The following is a 27,019-nucleotide window of genomic DNA, read 5'->3' as shown; positions in this document are numbered from 1 at the left end:
CGTGAGGCGGTGATTTCAAGATCTGCTCATCAATCTAGAGAATTTTGAAAATAATGAATGTTTGGTGAGAATGATGGAAAGGTGTCGAGGGACAGTGCACTAGTTCATGTCATACAGTAATCTGTGTTAGAGGAATTGACCTTTTTGCACATTATTCTCTGGGCAATTTCAGCACACGTTACACTGTATTACTCGCCGATCGCATATAAGATAGGCTGACAGTTACAAAGATAGGTGACCACATAGGAACCCCCAGAAAATATCTTATGACTGGTCCTAACAAGCGTTTTCCTCAGAAAGGTTGTCGTATTTACTACGTTCGGAGATGCTGCACATCAGTCCGAGGAAATCCAAGATTTTGTTCCTTGAGGCTCAGTTTTACCCACAAGAAGAGGTTGTGACCCAGACCATTCGCAAAAGTACATAAGTACATGGATTACCGTAGATAAAAACGCAAAGGTTATTTGGAAATTCTGAGGGGCGTGTCATGCAGCAAACCTACTGAATCAAAGGCTCCGCACAGGATTGAAGCCCCGCCAACCTTACTTAAATATGCTTCCGAAACAAAGGCGATAAACATCTCGGTTCTTCTTGATTGTGTTGATCATTCTTCTGTTGCGAAGGACGATATGAAGGTAGACAATATTCGTCTAGACGCCAATTCTTGGACGTGTCAAATGACCATTCGTCATCACCAGGTAGACGATTGTAATTACTACTCAAGATGAGTTCATCGTCTGCCGTCGTATGAACAAAAGGTACCTGGAATTTCGTACTGGGAAAGACCAAAAACTCTGCATTGCGAAATGAAGTAATGAAAATTTGAACCTAGAATTTAAATACAGCGAAAGCTGAAAGTCCAGTGGTCATTACCCTTGAAAACTGATGGTAAAAGTTTGATGTTTTTCGACACTGATCGATATCTAGTCTAGGTCATGAAGTTAGGCCTTCCAAGAGGATAGATGATGGATAAATAATCAGTTCATTATCCACCACACTGTACTTAAATGGAACAACGATCTCAACCAAATGGTGATAAACGCTTCCACAATACCGCTCTCAACATCTGGTCATTGAGGAGATGAAAGCTGCAGTCTGACTGGTGGTGCCCTGAGGAACTGTCAGATGGTTCCCCTGCGTATGGCAGCCTTTTATTTCGGGCGGTCATAAAAGTTTCGTGTAACTAAAACTGATTTTGGGAAACAAGGCTTCCTTATTATAGCTTTCAGTATGATATCGACCTAACATGTTTCGACGGTGCATTCCCAACGGTTATCTCACATTTAGCAGTTTTAGGTTCCTCTTAAGCTTAAAACTACTGAGGCTGGCAGTCTGGCAACTACACGGAAGTTAGACAGGTGAGCGTACTTTTGATGATGGCCTCGGTCGAAATCGAGGGTGGTTAAAGCAAGGGTGGGTAGAATTGTGAATAGGCATAACTGCGTACAGATGAATTTACTCTGAGATCTTATGGAGCTGTAGACTCTCGTCCTTGTTCAAGGGACCCATTGTTACATCGACCTATCACAATTGTTACTTCAACCCACACAGGAGTAATTTTTTGAACGACACAACACACACCAGTCACTCCTTCCTACCTGTCACAAACGGTAATGGGGTTTGGGCCATATCGGCAACAATATATGCGAAAAACGTATAGAACTCCATACGAAAATACCTGAGTTTCTTCAGTCAGCCTTAGAGCCTCTGGCGCTTTCTGATCTACCGGAATCGGATCACCACAACCTGACGGGTAGAATTGGAAATAAGTTAACCGCGAACTTTCAGCGCGACGCCCAGTAGGAGTTGACCTCGTTCCTGATGATTCAGATGGTGTCCTTGATAGCCAAGAAACAGGTTGAACTGGAAGCGACCTAGGCGGCGGATATTGCACAACCGAGAAGTCTATTGGACCTTCTATTGTTGGCATTTTTTTCCTCAAGCCCAAGTAGTCCCAGATCTCTTCCGGTGAAGGTAAATAATGCATCAGTAAGGCAAACGGTGGATATTCGCTCGCTTCCCTCTCTTGAAGTCTTTTTACAAATATGTCTTCAACCGACAGAGCTTCCAGCATTGTTGATCTGATTGGAGGTGGATTCTCCGCATTAGTAGCAGTTGGGGAGATTTCTTTTTTTATATCTGGTTGGATGAACATATGTAAAGAACCTCGATAAAGCTTATGTAGGATAGTGTCGGACAAGCTTTGGAAACGAATCAAATGCGAAGTGACACTGCCTTCCTTAAAAATGACCCCTGAAATCTATCCAACATTTAAGTAAAGCATCTCATTTCTAACTCTGTGGCTCGAATGTCCCGCCTTCCGTGAAAGACATGAAACAAGTGATCCTTTCAAAAGTAAACCAGTGTACGGGAGAGAAAATCCGACTTAAAAGCTTGGTAATTAGGTCCAAATATGTTGATAATCGGTTATGTGACGTTTAGATGGAACAAACCAAAGGAAGGCTGCTGCGACACTGTGGCATAACCCACTGTTAGCTGGATAAACAGAGTAGGGGAGAGCCTTGCCTAGGTTACCAGTAGCCAGCATCCACATGAACGAATCTCTCCACCAGTTTCTGCTAGGTGAGCCCAGCCAGAAAATGCGCCATGGCATTTATTGCACGGCAGTGCAACAAACTCATTATCGACATGTAAACTAAGGCTTTGAAAGGCGAAGTGACAAGATCTCGGGATGCGTCCAGATGTGAAAGTAACACATGTGTAGGGGGAACGACGCGTCCCCAAGGTCACCAACGCTACCATACGTTACGGATAGCAGGCACGTTGGTGGAGCCTACCAGACACGGCTTAGCAACAAACGACCAGCAGAGTGGGTGTGAGCTTGTTCACTGCAGGAGAGCCGCCATTGGCTGTACGGAACGAACAAACCAGCGACCACATTTTGCCCTTTAGTCATCCTATATATTTACGCAAAAGCTTCGTATAACTATCCTGACGATACGGTCGTGTCCTGTCTTCTCTGCCTCCCTACCGCGTAGTCTGGCGGGCTCAGTTGTGGCGTAACTAATGCTCGCCAACCCACGATACAACACAAGACCGCCTAGATCTCACAGATATACAATTCCATAAGCTGGATCCACTAGCACGTGGCCTCAATAGGACCAGGCTAAGACCTCGGCATGACGTACCAGATGAAATGTAGTCATCTATGGATTTTAGTCATCATATTTACGCAAAAGCTTCGTATAACTATCCTGACGATACGGTCGTGTCCTGGCTTCTCTGCCTCCCTACCGCGTAGTCTGGCGGGCTCAGTTGTGGCGTAACTAATGCTCGCCAACCCACGATACAACACAAGACCGCCTAGATCTCACAGATATACAATTCCATAAGCTGGATCCACTAGCACGTGGCCTCAATAGGACCAGGCTAAGACCTCGGCATGACGTACCAGATGAAATGTAGTCATCTATGGATGAAATTATGCAGTTAGGCTGAACTACAAGTTGGTTAGAGTGTGGCATTTTCAAAAAAAATTCACTGGCTGCACATTTTTATTTACCTAGTGCATAATCCCAAAGAAACCAACTTATAAGATCCAGCGTGAGGATAACATAAGTGACCCTATCTAAGTTTGCAAGACAGGTCCAACTAAGGACCACTGAAAGCCGATAAAACAATAAAAACTTAAAGACAAACGTGATTGCGGTCACAAGTCAAGGACAGCCCCAGGATGAGACCTATACAATCTAGATTAGTGTGGTTAGTTTACTTACTTTCAACATTATGGTCAGTCTCAAGAGTGGGCGATGACAATATTTTCAGTATTATGGATTTCGGCTCCACATTTTTTAATTGTGCTGGTGCAGACCAAGGGAACGCATAAAATGCTATTTTTACCTCTCTTTTGCGCCAGCAATGGTAATGTTTTTTTAACACCTAGAATGACTTGACGTAACAGGTCAAGGTTTCTTTGGAGTGGCGGAAGTGCGAGCTATCTGGGATATAGCATCATTGCTGCCGTATTTTTCCAACTATTATTTCGCTGGTGTCATACCACTAATGTGTTCTACTTTGCTGCTAGCCCTAATCAGCTTTCTAGAAAATCTGTCCGTAGGAGCTAGCAGGTAACTTACCTTCCAAAATGTTCGAAATTAGTTCGGGTTTTGAGTTGATTACCAAGTGAGTGACGCCCAAAGTCGGACATATATTGATTGTTTCCTTAGGGACCAACAAATCGGTAGGAGTGGAGTCCACAACTTGTTCAGCAGTCAATTTCGTCTGGTCTACCTGATCACAGTAGACTGGGAGTAGAGGACTGACAGTTTTCACTTCTGTCGAGTCACGTTTCTGTCCTAATCTTCGAACTCTACTTGGTCCACCCACCGAACTGCCACGAGCACTGCCTTCGATTCGATGACGTCGTCCACTCAGAGAGCTGGGACCCTCGCACATATCGTCACTGACCGTTAGTTGCTGTTCCGTGGTGGTTACACGGTCCCACTTGCCAAACAGTGCACAAATTGAGGGAAATTCCGCGTTGAATGTTTTGAATCTAGTTAAAAAACGAAAGCCCGACATTTTTATCACACACCAGGGAAAGGAAGTCGAGTACACCAAAAGAATGACAATGGCATCTGAGTCCAGATGTCTTGGTCACTCCTGCACGTTACCGAAATATCTGCCGCCGGTCCTTCCGGTTCATACCAGACTGTTCGACGAAGTGTGAAATAAGTGCAGATAAAGTGACGAAAACATGTCGGAAAATGGTTGAATTGTTTTTGCGTGGGGAATACAAACATCGGTGAAATTTTTGATTCATTCCTGGTCATAGGTTCCATGGCTATGAGCCAAGCTGGTTGATTCTAGTCATGCTGACTGAGGTGGCCCGTAAAATATGTACCTTATCTCATGACGAATCCAAGAATAATTGAAGTGACTAGAAACTTATAAATGCTCCATTCTGCTGGAAAAGTATTACTCGATAAGCCATTCCAGGTGTCAAGCACTGCGACTGCAGAATCTACATCGGCAGATGACCAATTCGCTAATCAGTCAAGAGTTCTTAAGAATACACAAGTCTACAATCAAACAGGCAGTCTTCACAAAAAAAGAAACTGGTAGTGTTTTTCGTGAGTTTCTTCATCATTTCACTCATGAGGCGCTCTGATTTGCGTAAAATATGAACACAAGTCGGCTAGAAATTGAGTGCAGATCACGCACTGCCCGCCATTTGATTTGTTTCCCTTCGCGATAAATTTTGTTGTGGATATCCTGCGTCATCCAAGAAAATGGGGTGACAGTCCAAGCAGTGACGAATTCGAATTCGCTCTTACTAAAGCTCTTACTCTGAAAATTTGACACGCGCGGCGGGAGTGTTAGAACCACTCCACTAGCTCGTGCAGAATAGAGCTCACATTCAAGAAGAGTGAAGTTTTTCAACAATTCGCGTGAGTTCTACTTGAACCCAAATTGTTTTCGAGAAATACACTCATTTGCAAATCAATTTGGTGTATTTCTCGGAAAAAGACTGATTTGGGTTCAAGTTTGGGTTCAAGGTTGACGGAAACTCGGGGACTGCGCCTACCTGATGAGCCCCAAGAAGGACGAAACCGGTCATAGGCTGTCGCAGGGTTTTCAGCAACCTTGTAAACCTTATGAACTTAATCTAGTCCTCATGAGTGACTTCAGCTTGAGAGTTGTATAAGTAAGTTTGGCGTCTCGTGGGAAAAGACACAGTATGTGTTCTTTTTATAACGCGGGTAAGAAAAACCTATATTTCAAAAAGGTGGACTACTTCACTTACATTTGATACAACAGACGATCACTTTCATTCGAGCCAGGTTCTTCGTTTACCGCCTGCCGTTGTCTACCAGACCCATGGGATAATCTGCGCCTAAAAATGCAACAGAAGACTCACAAATTCATTTGGGTTGATTGCTCTGTCTAGTAAAATCATGTGGCAAACAGCCGTCTTTTTAAAAATACATAAAATATACTGAAACGGGAGATGTCAACCTAACCGTTTGTTCCTAGCTGTACGTAGTTGCTTCTGTTCATTCGGTTCAAAATAGCAACATTTCTCAGGCATCAAAATACTCGCGACACACCTAATTTGGACAGATTTCGTTTGCACGTTGCTGTTGGCTGGGACGCCATCCAACTGTGGTGTTGTGAGGATGGAATTGGAGTTTACATAATTGGCGTATCATTTTTTCGGTACTTGGAGTAGAAAATTGAAAGAGCTAAACGAAATGACAAGAACCATGGATTCGGTCCTTAAACTCTAATTCGCTTAAAAACACCATAAACGAGAGATTCAGCTGGACTCCAGGTGAGACTCTCGTCAAAACCAAATGGGTATGCAAATGGATGTATACCTCTAATTTGCCTTGTTTGTGTGAGGTGAGAACAGAATTATCCGAGAAGGTTTGTGTTATCTCCCCACCAACAACCGCATCTTCAATGCTCATGGATCAAACGTGTTCACCTGTAGGTAGGTCCGCAATTTTGAAAGTCAACAATTTCTGACAATTTCATTACTTTTTATTGAGGGTGTTGATAGTTCTAACTCTGGGCCAACGGACAAGCGTTCATTTTCCGTGGGCTATTGAGCATTTCTCACTGAGTTCTCTTCTTGGCGATAACAGCGGTAGATCATCATTCTAATTTATTGATGATTTGTATATTTCTGAACTAATCTCATGGAGTGATTGCTTGTCAAAATGCTTTAGTTGTTCTCAAGGATCGTGCAATTTCTCTCCTACCAACAAAAATGAGCTCGAAGTTTTACCAATTGCACTTCCCGTCTCCGTATTTTAATGGTCCAGTTTGTACACGGCTCAGCGCAGACTCAAAATAACCGATGTTTTGTCAAACTGCCTGAATCAACGACTGTCTGCTGGTGCCACCAACAAGAATTGTGCACTGATTCTCTCGACTTCTGGCTTTCTTCATCAAACAAAAGCGAAAGCCTACGATATGCTGACGTGAAACCAAATTGCAATCTGCGGTTTGAAGCGAACTGTTTCGTGAAGACATATGTTGAACCTTACCTGCTCTCCGGCTGTGACTGCAGTCGTTCCGTTTGTGAACTGTCCGCAAGACTTGTCATCACAGAGCCTGAAGCCGGTTGTTTCTGATCTCCCGATTCGCTCGTCTTTGCCGTTGTTGTTGTTGTTGTTGTCGCTGCTGTTGTTGTCTGGGGCCTAGTTACCCCAGGCACCCTGTCTGATGACCTTCGACCTTTCCGTCTGTGAGCCCTTCAGAAAGAAAAGTGCAATCCATTGGACTGGTTTCATTCTCACAACCCTCTACTGTGGGCTTCTATACTTGCGAACCCAGTATGATTAGGGACATATTTCCAGGCTGTAAGACACTTAAAACAACGGAAATCCGGGCTTGGGAATCTGGCTTTCACTACTAGTTAACCTTTTGCCTTCATAATAACAGGAAAGTAATTGCATGTCTAGTAATGGTATCCTTCCCCCCTCGCTTTACGTTTACCTATCACCTTAACCTATTTACAAGGGTAAATTACTGTGCAAAATAGTATTAATCGGAATTAGACCGTCAACTTGACTGACTTGCGGTTGATACTGGCGCTCATTTCCGGCTGGAGGATGCAAAAAACCATGTGATGACTAAAGCTAGCGGTTACTAAAGTTACTGAAAATTTCTTCATGCTGCTTATATCCTTTCCGTTTTCGGTGGCCAGTTCACGAAAGAAAGGGCGCACTACAAAAATGCACGTTTTATGGGGGCACTTATGTTTATAAGTAACGTTTTTCCATAGATAAGCTGCTACTTTGTCGAGACTTAACTGCACATTGTTCCCAGCACTTAGTCCAGCTGGGCGTGGTCGCATTTGAAAATTCATTTCCATTATTTCCTTCATCAGTTTAGTTTACTATTTTTTGACTCAACATTGGCCGATAATCTGTACATGGTTTGCTAATTATATAGTTTTGAGAAAGCGAAACTCTCCACTTAACTTCTAACTCAATTTTTGGGTTCCGGTGTAATGAAAGAAAGGGGAACTTGACTAGTCCCGCAGATGAGACAACCCGAAAGAAAGGGTTTATGATTGTCCTTTACTGCTAAGGTACTGAAACCGTAAAGCGTCTCGCAAGGAGTAAAAGCACCAACGGAGACTTACTGTTCCAATTCCAAACGTTTCAACTCTGCCTCTTGTTCAATGCGTTCTTGCTCTTCTCTTAGGCGCTGCTGTTCCAACTCCACCTGCCTTTTCTCCTTTCGGGGACGAACGCGAAGTTCATTTACTTCCTGCCGTTCTTCTTCGGATAACTCATTGTATTCGGATTCGGTTATCTCATCTGCGTACTTCTGACGAGCAGCTTCACGTGCCATTTGCATTGCTGTCTGAGTAGCCAGCACTTGTTCTTCCAAAGCTTTGAAGTGGGCAAAATCACTGATAGCACTGACCGCATAAACATACTGTCGATCTTGTAGAGCTTTCAATATGAGCCTTGCGGTTTCCAATCTGCTCTTCGTGAAACTGCAGTCTAGTCCGTCAAAAAGGATGCTTTTGTGACAGTCGCCAGCCGAAATACGTTCCCGTATCAGAGAAACGATTACATCATCCGGTAGCAAGGTGGAGTACATGAAACGACTCCCTAACTCTTCTGGACTAAGTGTGTTAGTTTCCCTTTCCAATGAAGATGGGCTGAGGGCAATTGTTGGTGCTCCGGGAGGCAAAACCCCCGTCAAGCTTATCCTCCGGGAAGGTGGACCACTTGCCATTTGGGGGCTAATTGTAGGCTTCAGTAGAAAAGAAATCAGTGGAAGCAACAACCTTACAGCATTTAGCAATAAATAATCACCAGACCAAGTAGGTTGTCACTCTTCTGCTCACATATAGAATTACAACAATTAGAGGTAGGCAGATAATAATAACCTGATGTGAAAAAATGAGTTAGTGTTGCTTACAAAATGTTGAAATGCTGAAGTTTGGCGGGACTATAAAATAAAACGATAGAGGTAACGTAGATGTCAGTGTGGCTGAGTCAACAGCAGTTATGTCGGACCGCCTACTGCCGGAAAAAGACTGACCCACAAGGAACACAAAAGTTTTATCACGAACAAGCGAGTGCGAGCGCCAAAGTACAACGGATTCACGCTAGTATTTTTGAGGGACACTGTCTGACTTTGCTCAAACACTGTCTCGTGCTGTCAGGCTTTAAATCAGGACTGTCTGGTCGGCATCTATCGGCGTTGAAGGTCTCAGGTGATTTCGGGCATTTTGTGGTAACTTTCAGGAACCCGATTTTCTGATGACATTCAATTACAGTGGACAGCCCCTAAAGTTCATTTAGACCGAATGAGTTGCAGAATGGTATGCTAACTCCGCTGGCCAGCGGCACAATCTAAGACAGCCAGTGGAAGACTGATAATTCTGTCAGCAGAGGGTGTAACCCAATAAACCATCTATTCGGAAGAACTCAGCCAGAGATGTTGTTGGAATGGTATTTATTATTATTTTGGATACCTTTCTTTTACAATATTCAACAGTCCATCTCGTCCGAATGCTCTTCACCGTATCTCTGGTTTTGAGCATTTGGGCTATATCGTTCTCATCAGATCAAACACCGGGTAGACAGACCACAACGCAACGCAAGTCATCTAGTGACCACCGGAGTGACGAAAGAATTATCCTTCAACTATCCAGTAAAGTTAGACATCAGGGGGTTTTCCGAAAAGTAGATAGACGCGAGCGGTATATTATGGTATTTCTCGGAATTTTTTTCATGACTGAGCTAAATTATAACCTGAGGCATCAAATCGTGCAAATTTCTTTTATTCAAGCATCTATGCTGATACGTTGGAGCATGGGGGATGATTGGACACTCACTTGAAGAGGTGAGGAAACAGTTTGCCTTCCCTCCTGTTTTTGTGCGTGTGTGCTCATTTTCCTTGGTGTAGATTCAGTGTCAGTTGCCGGTTTGGTTAATTCCGGAGGCTTCGAACTTTTCCGGTGAGGCGAATCTAGAAATCAAACCACAGGACTAGAGTACGATTGGTATCAGGATAAATTTGCATTTCAGACAAAACCAAACAGACCCATGTTACGAAACATCAATCGCTCGTGTACGCTGGCCGAGCATACAAATTGGATTAAAAACTATTCATCAACAGCTAGATAGACAACAAGGGCCGGTGGTCTTAATGGTACTCCTTCCTCCTCTGTTTGCACTGGTAGGGTCATTGAACCACCATAAACCACTGCGTTTGGACTGACCGGTTCTCTTCGAACTTTGATCGAAGAGATGTTTGATGGAGCTTAAGTGAAAAGTTCAGTTTTGTCGTTGGACTTAAACCAACGACCACCCACGCACCAGCTCGGTATTCTATCATCTGAGCTACCGGAGAAGGATGCTCTCCATTACAAGCATGCACTTAAACTCCAAAAGTGATTGCGCTGTCTTCCACCCAATAAATTAACAGCTACCGTATAACAGGTATAGACCGTTATTAATTGCGAGATTCGGTAAAACACACGTCTGGTAAGTTGGAGGTCAGCAGTTGACGTTCAATCCCCGGATATTGGTTTCCTCATGCTTGGTGTACTCTAGAATAACGTCTTGAAACTTGTAGTTTATCTCTGAAGAATGACATTTTTCTTTTTTCTATTGAGTTGGCTGTTTTTGCCGTTGATGCTTCGACCACCAGTCGAATGACTTTGACAAACTAGGCGTCTAGCTGAACAAAAACTTGAAATTGATTGAACAAGTACCGGCGCGTGAGGCTTCGAATAGCCAGAACATCATTCAGAGTAAAATAAATCAGGATGCAATAAACCGGCTGCTGGTTAGATGGCAGTTCATCTGTTCGCGGATGTCAGGCAATAACCTGCACATATTTCGTCATCATGAAAAGAGACGCCTTTCCTGCGTGGCTGGATTTCCTCCAGGTTTGCTTACAGTTATACAGCTCTTAAAGAATGTTTTATACTTCTAACCACACTGGTTGTCAAACGTTTTGCTTGCCTGTAATTTAACTGCTCCATTTGAAATCTTGCTGCGCGCCCGTCCGACTTATCTACATTTGATTGGCTCGTTAGATGCCTTCACTTAAGCAATTATATGTTTTGGTTCTGACCGGCTGTCTCACGTTTATTGTGCCCAGAGGAAATACCCACCGAAGAGTAGAGTGATGATCTCTCCTCTTATTTTGACGGAGTGTTTGCAAGCTGATCGCCAAGTTCGGCGAAAAGGTCAATTTACACCCAATCAACAGACATTTGACGCATCCGAGATACTGGTATCGCGGCACATCGCCAATGGAGTAATCTATCGAACTAACACTTCACAATTAATGAAAGGATTTGAATTATTCTGCGAGGTCCACAACCTAGTTCATGTTTGACAGGTTCGCTGTTGCTGGCTCCCAGGGCAATAACTTGGTTTTGTAGGAATCTCCTCGAAAGGGCATCGTGATGCCTCATTCACGATGCTTTTGCAAGTGACCTAAATAGTTTCAGACAACTTCATCATACTTTTTTGACGAAAATGTAGAAATAAAAATAAAGAGGTATGCTCGTCTAGAAAAGAGTAAACTTGAAATGACGGACAGACGTAATCTCAGCAGTTTCCACTTGAATACACCGTCAAAGTCAGGCTACCCTAATGCAGCAGTACATAGCCCCTATTCTCGTTCAGTGCACGAAGCGAATATTCGTAGAGAGTTGTTCAGCTGATAAGCATAAGCATAATTTGCCGCACGCTACTTACCTTGCCGCTGCTGGAATACGACTGACGTCTCAAGCTTTCCCATAGAATGCTCCACTGGTTCTTCATCATTATCGGGTGGCTTCTGGCCAGTTTCGCACGAACCTGAAGATATCACACCTTCGGTTTTGGTGTGGATACGCCCTGCCTCCATGCACAACTGACGTGCTCGATTCGCTGCCTCACTAAAGCTGGTTGCAAGCGCTTCGAGAACTATCTGATCCACCGACAGTACTGTGGACTGATACTCCTTCCCCAGATTCTGAATAAAGGCTGGAAGAGAATGTTCGTGGTTAGTAAATGGCAAAGTGATGTGTCAAAAGTCGAAGCTGTGTATATCTGATTTAGCTTGTTTTCACCCCAATTCCTTGCTTTATTTGGGGATGAAACCGACGTTCACTTCCTCACACTTAAGGCTTTGACCTTAACGAATATGTGGATTGGTCCGATTACCATGCCACATACTCTGATGCTACCAAACTTATAAATCTTTGACACGTACAGGCCAGCAGTTCTCAATTTTTCTCTCTGAATTCTTGACCCAGAAAGCTTTTCCGGATTGTACGTGATGTGTACTCCTGGTTTGGCTACAATTTAACCCATAAGAAAGACAGACTGATACAGTTCTATTAGACAGACAAGTCGACGTAAACAACTTTAATGCAGCCCGAAATAACTCACGTTTTCTCAGAGCTGCCAGTGGACCATGAACAATGATGGCTATTCCGGCCTTATGAGATTTCTTAATTGTCTCTGAAGGTTGATTCACACCGAGATAACGCGAAATTGCCAGAGACACGGGAAGTAGATCTGGTGTTATGGGTTCCACTTGCGAATTGGAGACGTTGCTGTTAAATGTCGTGGCCACAATTTCCGCCGATGTGAGGCTAGTAGTGGTCCGCGAGAGTTTTCGTTCGTCGTCGACCTAGACGAAATGTGGTTGGATCAGTGGAATTTAAGAATAGGAGCATAGTGTTTACGCGCGTGAGCAGATGTGAAAATTCCAGTTGAAGTTCAATCCAGTGGATGATACTATTCTATGCCACAGGGTACTAGACGGCTCTGATTACCGTCAGGAAAATACCATCATCCAGGCCTCAAAGAGAACTAGGCAACCCGTCAGTTAATTTCGCTGGTTTGAGTTAACGAGTTTTTAGTTTACTTTCAATGCAATACCTAATTGTAAAGGCACTGTAGATCACCGCATTGTATCGTTGAACTGACAGCAGTTCAGCCGTCCACCGAGCTTTGAAACCTGGTTGCAAGCATTCCATTCCCGTGCGAGGGATATCATCAATGCTTGATTGGCTGGACTTATTTTTTCGTGCGTCAACGATGTTAGGTTGCTTAGTTTCACCTCTTGTTCACCTCCGTTTCATGCCTTAGGGTTTATACTGAATACATTGCGTACTGTTGGCTGGAAATGAAGCTCATCGATAATCTCATGTGGCGCTGCCTGTTTTGCGCGGGGGTCCACTAGTTTCGTTAGATATGACGGGCCAGTCCGGAAAGCGATGCTAGTCCAGCCTACTGAGAAGCTGGAGGAAATCCCAGAGAGGTTACACATTTCCTAGGAATTATCAGTAGCGTGCGTTCCAGGGAACGCTGGATAGTTTCGAACCTGCTACCTTAGGATAAATAGCCGAGCATTGCACCATGTGGTCACGGGTGGTCTATGGGTGATGTGGTTTGCCCGCACTTAGATGGATATAGTACCATCATCTTTCAGTCACACAGGTCTCCTTCAGTAACTGATCTAACTGTGCTGACCGACAGATCCATCCATCCTAAAATTAAGGCAGTGTTGTCTAGTTGAAATGATTCAGCCCGGCAAAAAGGGACTGCAGCCGTCGGCAGAGAATCAGGCTGAAAATAAAACCCTGGATGAGCCAACTCATGAGTTATGAGACTGGTGTTACACATTTAAGGGAAGGTTTGTTGACGAAAAGATAAGTTATATTCAAAACTCTGCCAAAGAGGTCGATGATATGACAACTATTCCGGCTGTATGTGCCGAAGAATAAGACTTCCAAAGAGTGAGGACCAAGCAATCAGACTGAAAGGTGGGAATAGCCTGCCGCAACTTCAATACCAGGGAGAGTTCGGGATAGCAATCCCTGTGAGCTACGATCTCGTGTTTGGTGTTCTCACCAAAGATCAACTTCGTTCTTTCTTCCTTGTTACTGAAATCATTCGCTTTTTAAACAGGATAGAATCCAACTGCTTACCAAAGGGTTGTACAGAATTCCGCGGCTGTTGCATGGCGCTATGACAAGTAAGAATTACAGTGGCAAAACACTAGCTGAGTGGGACTGCCAGCTCACCCTTAAGAATGAGGCATCATCATCCTCATCGGAGTCTTCAGGATCTTCAATGCCGTCTCTGCTCTTTTCCATTTCCCTTGCCGTTAACTGCTCATAGTACGAGACCAGTTCTTCTGGAAGTCCTTCGCCAGGCTTTCTAGGAGGCAACAAGAGCAGACCATGTGTATCGTATCCACCCAAGCTTCGAAGTATTTGGTCTTGCTAAAACGGGATGTGAATGAGGAGGATGGGGAAGGATGGTCAGTTTGGAAGCACATGCTCAGGAACGGAGAAACGTATAAGAGAATTGTGAGGAATGACTCCACGAAGTAACCCTCTTTGGGTTACGCCACCCTTCTATTTATTCAATTAGAATTTTCCATGCCAAGAATGCTGCGGCCGCAAAAGGGCTTTCCTCTGCAGTGTTCTAGCCATCTAAATACATATTTCCATACTAATCAAATTACAGTCAATCGGAAAATGGCTAGGCACACAGATATCTGCATCGTAGTGGGAGGTTGCAAATTAACGTATCAAACTAACATACACAAACTAGCCCGATAAGCCGGCAGTGAAAGATGACGAGTTCTCGTTAGCCTCACAAGTAATATGCCAAGGATATTCACGGATGTATCCTGTAGCGTGTTCAATGAGGACGAAACTTTACGATCATCAATACTACTGCAAAGTATGAAAGCCATTACCAGCAAACTCAGCTGCGCTGGTCACTGAGCAATGAAGATCGTTCGTCGAATGGTATTCGGGAAAAATAACTCACCCTCAATGGATGAACTGATCACACTACATCGGTTGCGCTGGCTTGGTCACGTGCTGCGTTTTTCAGTCGACCGACTTCCACCAAGGGCTCTTTTCGCACAACCATGTAAAGCGTGGAAACGAGCCAGAAGCGGCCACAAAAAATGACTTGGCGGCGACGTATAGAAGCCATTACTAGCAAACTCAGCTGCGCTGGTCATTGCCGTCATCCTGGATGGAGACCCCGAAACGGGCCAAATCAATGGTTAGGGACATTGTCAGACATGGACCAGTCGCGCCCTCATTGGCGCTCGTGCATCCAAGCTATTGCCTTCAATACATAGCTCCCTACCCTTAGCAGTCCACTGATATTGCTGCATTTACGGACGAACTTACCAGCTCCCGTCTCCAATGTGCAGCTACCTACCCCACCTCCCAAAATCATTGGTGAACGAAACTGTGGCAGATACAACCACTGTACGACAAGTACGCGGTTGTTACAGCTGACAATGTTGATGATGATGACTACTGTTTTGTAACTCTAGGAAACGGTTAAGTTGAAATATCCGATTGAAAATTCGCAACTAAACATCTCACGTACTTTCCAACTCAATTTACGTACACATGATTTTGAGGACGATTCAAAGCTCACCTCATACGAAATTGGATCGAATTCGGTTGAGTAAAATTCGATGGGGAAATCACACGGGTTGGTCACAGTGATGACGCAATCGTTGTCTTGTGAAAATGGTAGACATGCTGGAAATCGTATCATTGTCATTTCAAACGTTAGCTGGGGTTCAACTCCCTGTCCATGACAGTGAATGCATAGGATTTCGGAGGATTCGCTGAGTTTCAGTGTTATTTTTTCGGCGTAAGCTTTTTGTTCTGTCGGTGCAAATTTGATCTAAAATCAGAGAGTGTACAGAATAGAGATTATACTCAACGTTTGAAGGAAGTAAGCCGGGTAACCTGGTCAGATTTGCATTAAATTGTTGACCATCTTATTTAGGTGAATTTTGACAGAATAAAACCGTGAGGTTTTCCAATCTTTTTACGAAGAACCACCCGAAGATTCCATTTTTCATTTATTAAGTTTGGTGTCATCCTAAAAGTGGAGTTTGCTCTGTGTCATTATCAGGTAATTGTTTAGTATCTGTCTTGTATTTAGACTAACACAAGCCGAGTAACTGCTTTGGGTGCAGTAAATCGGACAAGAGCACGATGTAAGAGGCCGAGTGGCTTCGTGTTCCGCTATGAGGTCTTCAAAATATGGCTGGTACTGGAGACCGATAGGGGACCATCGATCGATAGGGACCATCGAACGAGGCACCCCCATCAGTTACCACTATATTATCATGAGTGGTACTGAAACACTTTATCCATAGTTGCAGCCATGACCACTCCACCTGCCAGCCCGAAGGAGAGGGAATGTGTTACCAACACTTGTAAATTCTGAGAGACTATATTCAAGTTTTCACGTCCTAAAACAACATCTGTTGTTATGAAATTCATTTCTTACTTATACTTTATTTTTCAACGCTATCAGGCGGACGATAGATCACGGCTCACTTCATTTTCATCTAGTCTTCTAATCGAAATTTGAACTTGAGTGAACATGCACGATCTAGTGATTTCTGAGCTTCTGCCAAATATGTCTCTGTTGAATTTCAGACTCCTTTTTCATTTCGTTCCGCCGAAATTATTCTTACAACGTATACTGCCCGATCGTTGACATATCTGCGGAAGGCACTATTACAGATTTTACACGGTAAAACTGAGGAATTTCATTCAGAGATCACCTGAACATTGGTCTTCTCGCCAGCTTCCAGTTTGCCCTGTTTTGGTATAATCTCAAAGACAGGAGGATTGAAGGCAGGATGTTTGTCAACTTGTAGGATGCGTCTGCGATTGAGTGGAGAACTGACAGCATGCGACCAGTTGACAGCAACTGGAGAAGGATTTTCTAGCTGAACTGTCATTAAGCGTGCCTCGCCTCGTTGAACTTGTCCAAAGCTGATATTCTTTAGGTGTGCTTCAATCACTGGTACCACAACCTGCGCCCGAAGGTGAATGGGGATCAGCGGCCCATGGAGTATCTAAAAAGGACAGTAATTTACACCATAGTGTCGTTAAATTCAGTAGGTGTATGGGGGATTATCAAATGGATTGCTATCGTACGCAGGGTCCCTATATATGATTTATAAAATTCTTGAATAAGTTACAGTTCTGGTAAATACTAACAATTCTCCCGTTAACATGTAACAAAGTATTAACAAACTGAAACCTGTGAAGAACACATAGAATAGCATATCAAATCTGATAAGCGATAGGTCCTATTCTTCTCATCCTGAAGTATTTTTTTTATTACTGCATGCATTTGTTTGACTTTTATTCTTGGAGATTCAGTAGTTCTTGTTCCTTCACCAAGTTAACGCGTACAAGATTGGTAGTACCATCTGTTAGATGTCGATCCAAATAGATTGATCAGAGTGATCATTTAACACAAGAAACTTAATTCTCTGTTACATTTTTCTTTTACTGGCACGATGCGTTGTCAGCTGAATGCAAACAAATCAGTGAACCTATGACAATAGCTATCGAGGCGAGTAAATCAAGTGTAGTTGGTCAAGCAGATAAAAGTGCATCTGTAAGAAAAGTTACACAAATCCACCGTTTTGTCCTAGTAAGTGCAAGAGAGTACAAGATAGGCAAATCCGAGGAAATTGTTCAAACAGCCTAAACAGGTTTGGAATTTTTTTAATTATAAAATTAAAACAAAGCGTGGTGGAATAGGTTGTTGTAAACCGACGTCTTGGTTGCCGTGAGAGACTATTTTTAAGGATTTCTACAATCAGTTCCTAAACGGGAGTTTAGAAGTAAACTAGAATTTCATATTTTCATAGGCAGCTGCGTCATCCCCTTGATCCATATCTTCATATTGTGAGCTGAAGAGCACCTAACGCAGGACTAATGCAATCACAAAATCACTCCCGGAAATTTGTACTTGCTCCCAAATAACAGCATCCAGAGTCGCGCTCCCCATAAAGTCATTTCAAGAGCTGCACTGTCCCAGAATTCGAGCTGAATAAAGTAAAGTTGGCGCACAAGGCATGAAGCTGCCAGTCATATCCATGCAAAAATGGACATTATTCAAGGATCCAGGTTGGTCGCCAGCCTAACCCAAGTCGAAAGAGAAACACTGCATGTTTACTCAGGAAAAGTGCACATATTATGTAATTGCGTGCATTCAAAATGCATTCAAGTGCCGTCAGAACACGGTGAAGCCGGAAACAGCTCTGGTTTGACGGTCGGCTTTAAGTTTGATGTAAGTTTGTGAGATGCTCACTGATGATGATTTCCAATAAGGATGAAAATGTAGTACAATGCTTCTAGGATTTTCAGCATAATTTTCACATACAGAAAGAGATCTCTATTAAATTTGAAATTATTTTGGTTTATTCTCCTCTGGACTACATTGATGAAATGGTTGAAAATGCACCCGGGTGATACGTCCACTTGAAAACAACAGCATCACCTTTTAGCAACGTTCGTCTGCCATCCAACGTCTTAGAGGTTCGGGACAACAGAACAGGCAAAACCGATACGCTATTGGTTGGAATACGTTCAAAATACGCACTTCAGGCGTAGGGTCAGCAGAACACAGGATAGCGAGTCAGAACAATAAAGTGACCAAAACGAACTGTCAGCGAAGCCACTGAGGTCATAGTGGAAGCACGAAATCAAGGACTGATTGCTGAGCATTTCCGTACCTTTCGGGAACAAAGTAGATTGAACAGTATCTGATTATCCAACAATCTGTAAAGAGCTCAAAAGAAGAATAATTTCACGAAACGGGCAAAAATCTCAAGTGATTATTCATTAATCGTGGAACCCATCGACAGATGACTGGATCATTGGAGGGTTAACGGCGCTACATACCGTATAAATGAGAGTTAATCGCATTGCTGATCAGCCGCTCATGGTCGAACGGCTGTGTCCCAACTACTTACCGGCAGGTCACGGGTTCCACACTCTCTGCAGATCCGCAATGCTGATGATTCCCAGTAGGGATGAAATAGTTTTACCGTGCTTTTCAGCACAGATTGACTTCACCTACAGGACGAAATTTCCACGGAACAATCCCAAATCCCCAAGAGGTACGTTTTTTCGGACAATTCAGATTGTCAGATCTTCAGATCAACTTTATCCTGTTGAGTCCCTATAGCAGTCCACAAACAATTCGGAAGTCGGCTCTGTAATACCCATTTTTAAGCTTACCAGCACATTTTTATATGTGGACGAAACAGTGGACTTACCAAACCTAAATACAGAGAGAAATAAAATGAATGTCATAAGCTAGTTTCAATGTACGAATACAGATAAGGCATAACATTTAGATTTGAAAACAAAGTATAAGGAAACTTGATTTCTGATTGCAACTTGACTCACGTTAATCATTAGTTTAGTCTCAGCGAGTCCAGTGGGGACGTTAGCTCCCTTAGGATCGAATGCGATTTCCGAGGAAACTTGATTTCTGATTGCAACTAGACTCACGTTAATCATTAGTTTAGTCTCAACGAGTCCAGTGGGGACATTAGCTCCCTTAGGATCGAATGCGATTTCCCATTCAATCCAATCATGCTCGGGCGCTCCAGGCAAATTACGAATGCGGCTTATGCTCGGAGTGAAACCCATATGTTCAGCATGTTTCAAACTTGGTGGGTCAAAGCGGAAACTGACTGGCTCGTAGCCGGTGTTAATTGTCCGAACGACACGTCTGGCTACCGCACCGAAGACCACGACACCGAAATCGAGCAGGTAGCTAGGAAGTTTTAATCTGAAATGAAGATAGTCGTCAAGTTTAGCGTCGTATGGCAACCAGATGGCAGTGTCTACCAATTGAAATAAATTCAAAACTGGCGTGAAATTTCCATCATATCGACGTTTTAGTCGATAGACGGTTGCGCAGCATTCGCATTCAAGTCAAACCCGTTTTAAAAGTTCCGTTTCAAAACTCCATTCTAAATATGTTCACATTTTCAGACGTGATAATTCAGGCTGGTCCAGCGTGCGCTGGTGGAAGAGTGATAACACGCTCGCCGAAGTTCATATCTCGGTACGGCCAGCAGTAAAAACTGCCAAGAACTCCAACAAGTGGGAAAATGGTATCCAGTTCTTCTCTTCTGCACTGAAATAATCGCGCATCGACAGGATAACTGCTCAATCGACAGCAATATGCAGCACTGTCAGCTTCTATAAACTTGACTATCCAGCTCTTTTTTGGTAAGTGATCAATACCCGAAATCCATTCCCAAAGAATATCTTCAAAATTAATGTAGGTATTTTGGTAATGTGTTGAAATATTGGTAGCTCGGGTGAGTTTATTGGTTGTTGACCAGGTGGCTGTTGATCTGTTCGCCGAGCTTCGCAATTGGCTTGCAAAAGTTTCGTCACCAAACGAGGAGACAACCCACCCAACTGCGCACTGATGATGTCTCCTCGTATGGTGACGAAACGTTTGCAAGCCACTGGCCAAGCTCGGCGAACAGATCAACTGTCCCCTGATCAACAACCAATAATGTAGGCGCTTCCTATGTACAACACTTCCTAAAAAGATCCCTCCCTTGTCCCGTCACGATTTTTCCACCTTGCTAAATAGGGCTGAATCGCCGTGCTCGAGTCCCACCCGTATTGGGACTTTTCAGAAGTGTAGATCTCGTGTCTGGCCATGATCACGGCACCCGTCATCTAACTTCACTCTAGTGGTGCACTGTGGCCCAATATACACTACTGTTTGATGATGGACTGACATGTTCATACCTGATTAACGTTCCCGGTGCCGCTTCTAACTGGATCCTGAAAATTGCCATCGGTCTTCCTATGCTGATGACTTACTAGAGAGTTCGTGATCCAGTTTTGGTACAACGGACTCGGCTCCTACAAATTTGTACATACTACTTGAGACTAATGGGCTTACTCTTAAGTTAATAACCGAAACTTTCAACTGATGTACAGGGCAGCTTGAACTGCTAAAACCCAGAAAATAACAAATTAAGAATTTGAAATTGCTTTGTTGTTGCATGCAGCTGAAACGAATCAACATGATTTGTGATAGGGGATACTACAGCCGGGAATGAAACAAAGGAAAGAAATCAAGTGATAGCGTCTGAACAGCTTGTGTACTACAAAATATCGCACTCACTTTTTTGCACTGCTGGATACTTCCAAACCATCAAAGTAAGTCCTATAAGGTCGTGTGCTGATATTTTCCTCCGCGTCTACTGAGATCCATACATCTGGCGTCAGTGTGCGCTGTTCTAATAAATCACATACATGAAATCGCTCTGCCTCCATTTGAAATGGAATATCTGGGATTCGCTGCAGTACCCAGTCTGGTATGTTTCGGGGAGAACTTAGCGGGCCATGTAAAACCAACTGAATAGCCTTTGAGACAAAACATTTTGGTTCATGGCAGAAAATTGGATCAAGGTCGTTGCGTCGTGTGATGTCTCCTCGTATGGTGACGAAACGTTTGCAAGCCACTGGCCAAGCTCGGCGAACAGATCAACTGTCCCCTGATCAACAACCAATAATGTAGGCGCTTCCTATGTACAACACTTCCTAAAAAGATCCCTCCCTTGTCCCGTCACGATTTTTCCACCTTGCTAAATAGGGCTGAATCGCCGTGCTCGAGTCCCACCCGTATTGGGACTTTTCAGAAGTGTAGATCTCGTGTCTGGCCATGATCACGGCACCCGTCATCTAACTTCACTCTAGTGGTGCACTGTGGCCCAATATACACTACTGTTTGATGATGGACTGACATGTTCATACCTGATTAACGTTCCCGGTGCCGCTTCTAACTGGATCCTGAAAATTGCCATCGGTCTTCCTATGCTGATGACTTACTAGAGAGTTCGTGATCCAGTTTTGCTACAACGGACTCGGCTCCTACAAATTCGTACATACTACTTGAGACTAATGGGCTTACTCTTAAGTTAATAACCGAAAATTTCAACTGATGTACAGGGCAGCTTGAACTGCTAAAACCCAGAAAATAACAAATTAAGAATTTGAAATTGCTTTGTTGTTGCATGCAGCTGAAACGAATCAACATGATTTGTGATAGGGGATACTACAGCCGGGAATGAAACAAAGGAAAGAAATCAAGTGATAGCGTCTGAACAGCTTGTGTACTACAAAATATCGCACTCACTTTTTTGCACTGCTGGATACTTCCAAACCATCAAAGTAAGTCCTATAAGGTCGTGTGCTGATATTTTCCTCCGCGTCTACTGAGATCCATACATCTGGCGTCAGTGTGCGCTGTTCTAATAAATCACATACATGAAATCGCTCTGCCTCCATTTGAAATGGAATATCTGGGATTCGCTGCAGTACCCAGTCTGGTATGTTTCGGGGAGAACTTAGCGGGCCATGTAAAACCAACTGAATAGCCTTTGAGACAAAACATTTTGGTTCATGGCAGAAAATTGGATCAAGGTCGTTGCGTCGTGTAAGTTGGTGTTCTGAGGCCGGCAAACGTTGTTGCGTCATTGCGCTCGTACGACAAGAACATACAAGAGNATTGGATCAAGGTCGTTGCGTCGTGTAAGTTGGTGTTCTGAGGCCGGCAAACGTTGTTGCATCATTGCGGTCGTACGACAAGAACATACAAGAGGTACATCACTGTGTTTCTCCCACTCGAATACTAGTTCCTGAACTCCTCCGTATAGAGCATTCAGCAAATTGCCCATGCTTGATTCAAAGACCGTCAGGTCATGAATACCGTTTGACTCCTGTTTTGTATCTGTTCTTCTTAATTTCAAATCTTCTGACCGTCCAAGTGAATAAAACCTCGGCAAGTCAAGGTTTACACGGGGAAAGTCAGCCACTCCCCGAACTATTATGGTTTGCGGTTCAAAATGCCCCACTTGTAACTGCAGATATTTTACAAAGGTTTCCGGTTTACGTGACAGATAGGATATGCGAATAAAACGCGTTTCTCCAGAGGCTAAATATCCGGTTGCAGGTTCAACAGTCAATTGGCCGGTGTTCACCTGGTATTCCTCCAACTGCGCAGGTGCTACATTGAGCACACCGTCTGTGGTGCCAGTGGGACCAATAGCATATTCAAAATCAACCCGTCCTGTATTACTCAGTTCAAGCTCTTGTGTTACAGTACGATCAAACCGGGATGGCTCAAATTCAACTACCTGATGGTCTAGATGATAACTTATTTGTGAAGCCCCACCACTAACTTCCATAGTGTAAGTGGGGCCTCCATCGACCTCGCAAATAGCTCTCACACTGGCCTCGATATCAGCATGTCCGTAAAACACGAAACTAACTGATTGGGTTGCACCCGGTGCAAGTTCCCCGAAAACAGGCGTGATATCAAAAATCTCCTCAATCCCGAGTGGGATAACATCATGGTCTTGTTCTAGGAGAACTTCTAGAATTGTATTTTTTGGTGTCCCTGATTGTTCGTCACCATTCGCTTCATTTGCGTTGATTCTCAGGCTCGGTGAATCAACACCAGTTCGTCCTTGAAGGCTACTGTCTATCAAATCTTCTTCTTTGGCCTCTAGAGGACCTTCTGCTCCATCCCTTGATGCATCTCCATCAGTAGCTTTATGCCAATGTACTGGTGATAGATATGGTTCCTGAATGTGAGTTTGACGTCGGAACACAATGTTAGCTTCGTTTCCAACAAGAAAGGTCCAGCGGTATCTAACGGGCAGCGGGCTTGAATTAGTCATGAGCACATGACGAGTAATCTCGGTGTGATTGAGAATGTATCCAAACCGAACAGCTTCTGTATCAAAAGTCAGATTTGGGAAGTGGACCTCGCCAAACAGCTGGACAGTATTCTGGAAAGCAAAGTGAAGCGTATGAATTAGCAACACTAGGCCACGAGTTGCTCATTCGTAGCAGGCGGGGAATGCCCCGTTGAGTGCCATTGATAGTGAAAAAGTGATTCAGCGAACGATCCGACGAAGTTTACTCCATTCCTCAAACCTAGGAGCGATTTGGGTGCTCGTTCTTAGCTGAAAGGGCAACTAAGCTGTCTTGGATGACCTCCTATTTGAGAACAACATTGTGTGGTTTATTTTGTTGTTGTCCATGGAATGCATGTGAATATCGAAATGTAGATGTGCTTGTAAGCGAACATAATGACAAGGTTATCTATGGAAAAATCGTAATAAAATACATTCAAATTTGTCAACAAATAGGCCGGCTAAACGAATGCTAAGCTTGAAGAATCGGTTTTTCTAATTTTCCACAGGCTGCAAAAACCGGACAAACTTTAGCCAAGCACTCCGAAATAGTGGTTCAGAAACACTTGGATGGACACTAAGTTTTACCATGTAACCCGCTAAGTTCATTTCAACTCGTGGACAAATGAATTTAGTTTGCTGACGAGTCAGTATATTGCTCTTCAGCAAAGGACACGTAACGGGAGAAATGCAGTGCACGGTGTCCCGGTCTCGGTTCACAAGAAAAACGGACAATCTTGTCTCAAGCTCATTTGACACGATACAGCACAGTGCTTCAAGTGATAAATAAATTGATTCTCAAGGCAGCTACTACTGTAAATTCGTTACTAAAAAATTGTGTACATTTGATACTTAGCCTAGATTTTCGAAGACAGGGGTGTGTCATGTGGTGAGTTAGTGGCTGTGCTAACTAACTACGCGCCCAACAATGCACTGATGATTTCACCTCGATTGGTGATGAAACGTTTGCTTTGCAATTGCCCATCTCAGTGAACAAGCCAACGACCACCAATTCGAGAAACAAAATGGGGGACACTCCAAGGAGGGGTGGCATATTTCTTTCAGAATTGGATCCCATTGAAACCTGCTAGTCATTTGTTCCCCTGCGATATGGTCTTCTATTGGAGGGGTCTGATCATGAAAACTCACGCTATCATCTGCAGTGGCTGTCATGCGCTACGTCTGCCGAAGCTTTGCCTGCTGATAACAGTGCTGCACCCCGTGCTTCTGTCGGAATGGCACCAACCGCGAGGTGGGAAGTGTGGGACTTGGCAGTTTGTGTCCTACTTGCGTGGTCCGGCTACTAGGATTGGACCTCTGTCACCCCCTCTCCTCGCGCTTGGCTGACGACCTTGCTTTTCAATCGTATATCTTCACAGCAGTAAAACAAGCAACGGGGAATCACACAAGAAGCCTCTCCCAACCCGATTTTGTTTGCACGTCAACCCATACGAGACTCGAGCTCGTTAACCACAGTTGTTGTTTGTTGAGATTTTTTCATTCTGTGGTGTAAAGCCTAAACATCGCAAGGAAGCTACAAACTCAGTCCAGCATTAGTCTAGTGATTCACCAGTTATACAGTTCCCATCAGTACCGCTTGATTTTTAAGTAGGATGCCTGAGGCATAAGGTACAGAATTCAGGTTTTTCTATTGAAGCAAACTGTTCGCAATACTGCACTGCTTATGCGACATAGCTTCGTTACACATGCAAACACGACGCCTAAACTATAGATATAGAGGCTGCACAAATGCCCAAGAATACCTTCAGCACCTGGAGAACATAGCTACACGGGACATGCCATTCCACCTTTATCTTCAAAATCATATAATTAGGGCATCTGTTGCCGCCCTAGTCTAACAAAGACGTTGAGCAGGTTTAGTAGCTAGGGGCACAAATGCTCACACGAAGGATGGAGCAACCTTACGGATACTGCTTTATGGTCAGGCAAGAACACAGAGAAATTGCAGAAGATAGACATGTGATGTTTTTTGCTCTGGGTGGTGAAGAAAAAGTGACACCCCAATTCCCTAAGACCGTATTCACTCGAACATGCCATGCACATGAGTAGGCACGAATATCACAGAAGCAGAGTTAGGAGACGAAGCCCGCTCCTTGCCAACTGTTGTGGAATGTAAGGATAGCCAGTTTCACGACAGATAGTCCATACCACTCCATTAGAAGTTTGAAAGTTTAAAAGTTTAAAAGTTTACTCCATCAATCTGGTTACAATTTCAGCTACAACGGAATTACCAAGACTAGAAGTTCAAAGGGGAAAACAAGCAACAAAACCTGACGCTGAGATACTAACCAAACAAAAAATCTTGCCAGAAGTCTTAAACGTACCATGCTGGGATGCTCCTCATATGTAATCTGTAGCAGTTTCTCAATCCGGCGGCTGTGCAAATCATCTTTATAGGTTGGGTCAAACAAGACTTGAAGATCACTCATTTCGTTTGCATCCAAAGGGAGTACCTATATTCAAAAATTAAAGTAGTATTTTGGAGTTATCTCACAGGTAATTTTTTACGATGTAACCGACATAACAGCTAGCCAACATATATCCTTCCAGTTATATCTTTCTGTAGAGACAACTTATCGAAACTAGCCCCGTTGTTGGGGCCGCTGCTGACTGGTTTTCTTAAATATGTTTCATTGTTTGGATTTTTCCGATGGAGAGTCTGCATATGAAATGAGTGCTTTGGTTAGTCTCATTAGAAAAAACCTATAGAAAGATAAGGCAAATGTGTCCCGTTACCAGTCGCTTCCAGTTTCAATTAACTGAACTGTGACTATGTTAATCACCCTATCAGCGTTATATTAACGAGCAAGGGAAACTGCGTTTTCTTAATGTAGAAACTTCTATCTTGTTGTGCGATGAAACCAGTACGGTTGGCTGTCCTCGAGAAAAAAAACCTAAAAACCGAGGACCTTGTTATTTGTCCTGTATGAACAGCCATCCATTCCGAATGCTGTCACTTTGATGTGAAAAATTACCCTCAGTCGCTGTTGGGGATATCAGTATCCCCCAGAAAACGCTGTGTTTTTATGTGTGCTAGCGAACTCCTGGAATCTTCAAGGTCAAACTATGAAAAATCAATGGCCTATTGATACTCCAAGGAAATTTAAATCCGACCACGTACAGGATACCATTCTTTCCACTGACTTGGGTTCGGAAGCTCCGGGCATCGCCTGTTGATCGTGTGTTGTTGGGTTATTAAAGTTTGCGTCCGAGGCTTTCGTCTTCTTACTATTCGCCGTGCTAGGAGTCTGGATCAAGCAACATAGCTGGGGATAGAGTATTGCCACAATCCGCATTATCATATTGTTTGCTCACTGCGTGACAGAACCGTAACATATTTGGCGACGCAAGATGGAGGCAGAACAACTCAAAGTAATGTTTGAGCAACAACTGCAACTCATCAAAGTACTTACGGAGCGACTATCAACTACATCTTTGGCTTCACCGG

The 27,019-nt window shown here is 43.6% G+C and overlaps 1 protein-coding gene across 1 annotated transcript in view; it reads right to left on the bottom strand.

Annotated features, from left to right (window-relative positions):
- Positions 1-546: 546 nt before the first annotated feature.
- Positions 547-27,019, bottom strand: part of T265_10961 (hypothetical protein) — a gene marked incomplete at both ends in the record, with an annotated part of 45,775 nt that continues 19,302 nt past the window's right edge. The window contains 14 exons of the mRNA XM_009177485.1: positions 547-762; positions 1,679-2,253; positions 4,098-4,516; positions 5,768-5,857; positions 7,017-7,214; positions 8,120-8,597; positions 11,712-11,981; positions 12,390-12,633; positions 14,033-14,233; positions 15,420-15,674; positions 16,570-16,866; positions 19,220-19,607; positions 22,352-23,643; positions 25,896-26,024. Of these exons, the coding sequence (XP_009175749.1) occupies positions 547-762; positions 1,679-2,253; positions 4,098-4,516; positions 5,768-5,857; positions 7,017-7,214; positions 8,120-8,597; positions 11,712-11,981; positions 12,390-12,633; positions 14,033-14,233; positions 15,420-15,674; positions 16,570-16,866; positions 19,220-19,607; positions 22,352-23,643; positions 25,896-26,024 (5,052 nt within the window). The remainder of the gene's footprint in view (positions 763-1,678; positions 2,254-4,097; positions 4,517-5,767; positions 5,858-7,016; positions 7,215-8,119; positions 8,598-11,711; positions 11,982-12,389; positions 12,634-14,032; positions 14,234-15,419; positions 15,675-16,569; positions 16,867-19,219; positions 19,608-22,351; positions 23,644-25,895; positions 26,025-27,019) is intronic.

The sequence above is a fragment of the Opisthorchis viverrini genome, assembly GCF_000715545.1.
Source record: "Opisthorchis viverrini unplaced genomic scaffold opera_v5_430, whole genome shotgun sequence".
Lineage (NCBI taxonomy): Eukaryota > Metazoa > Platyhelminthes > Trematoda > Opisthorchiida > Opisthorchiidae > Opisthorchis > Opisthorchis viverrini.
Note: the sequence above shows the minus strand (reverse complement) of the source record. Positions and strands in the feature narration are given on the sequence as shown.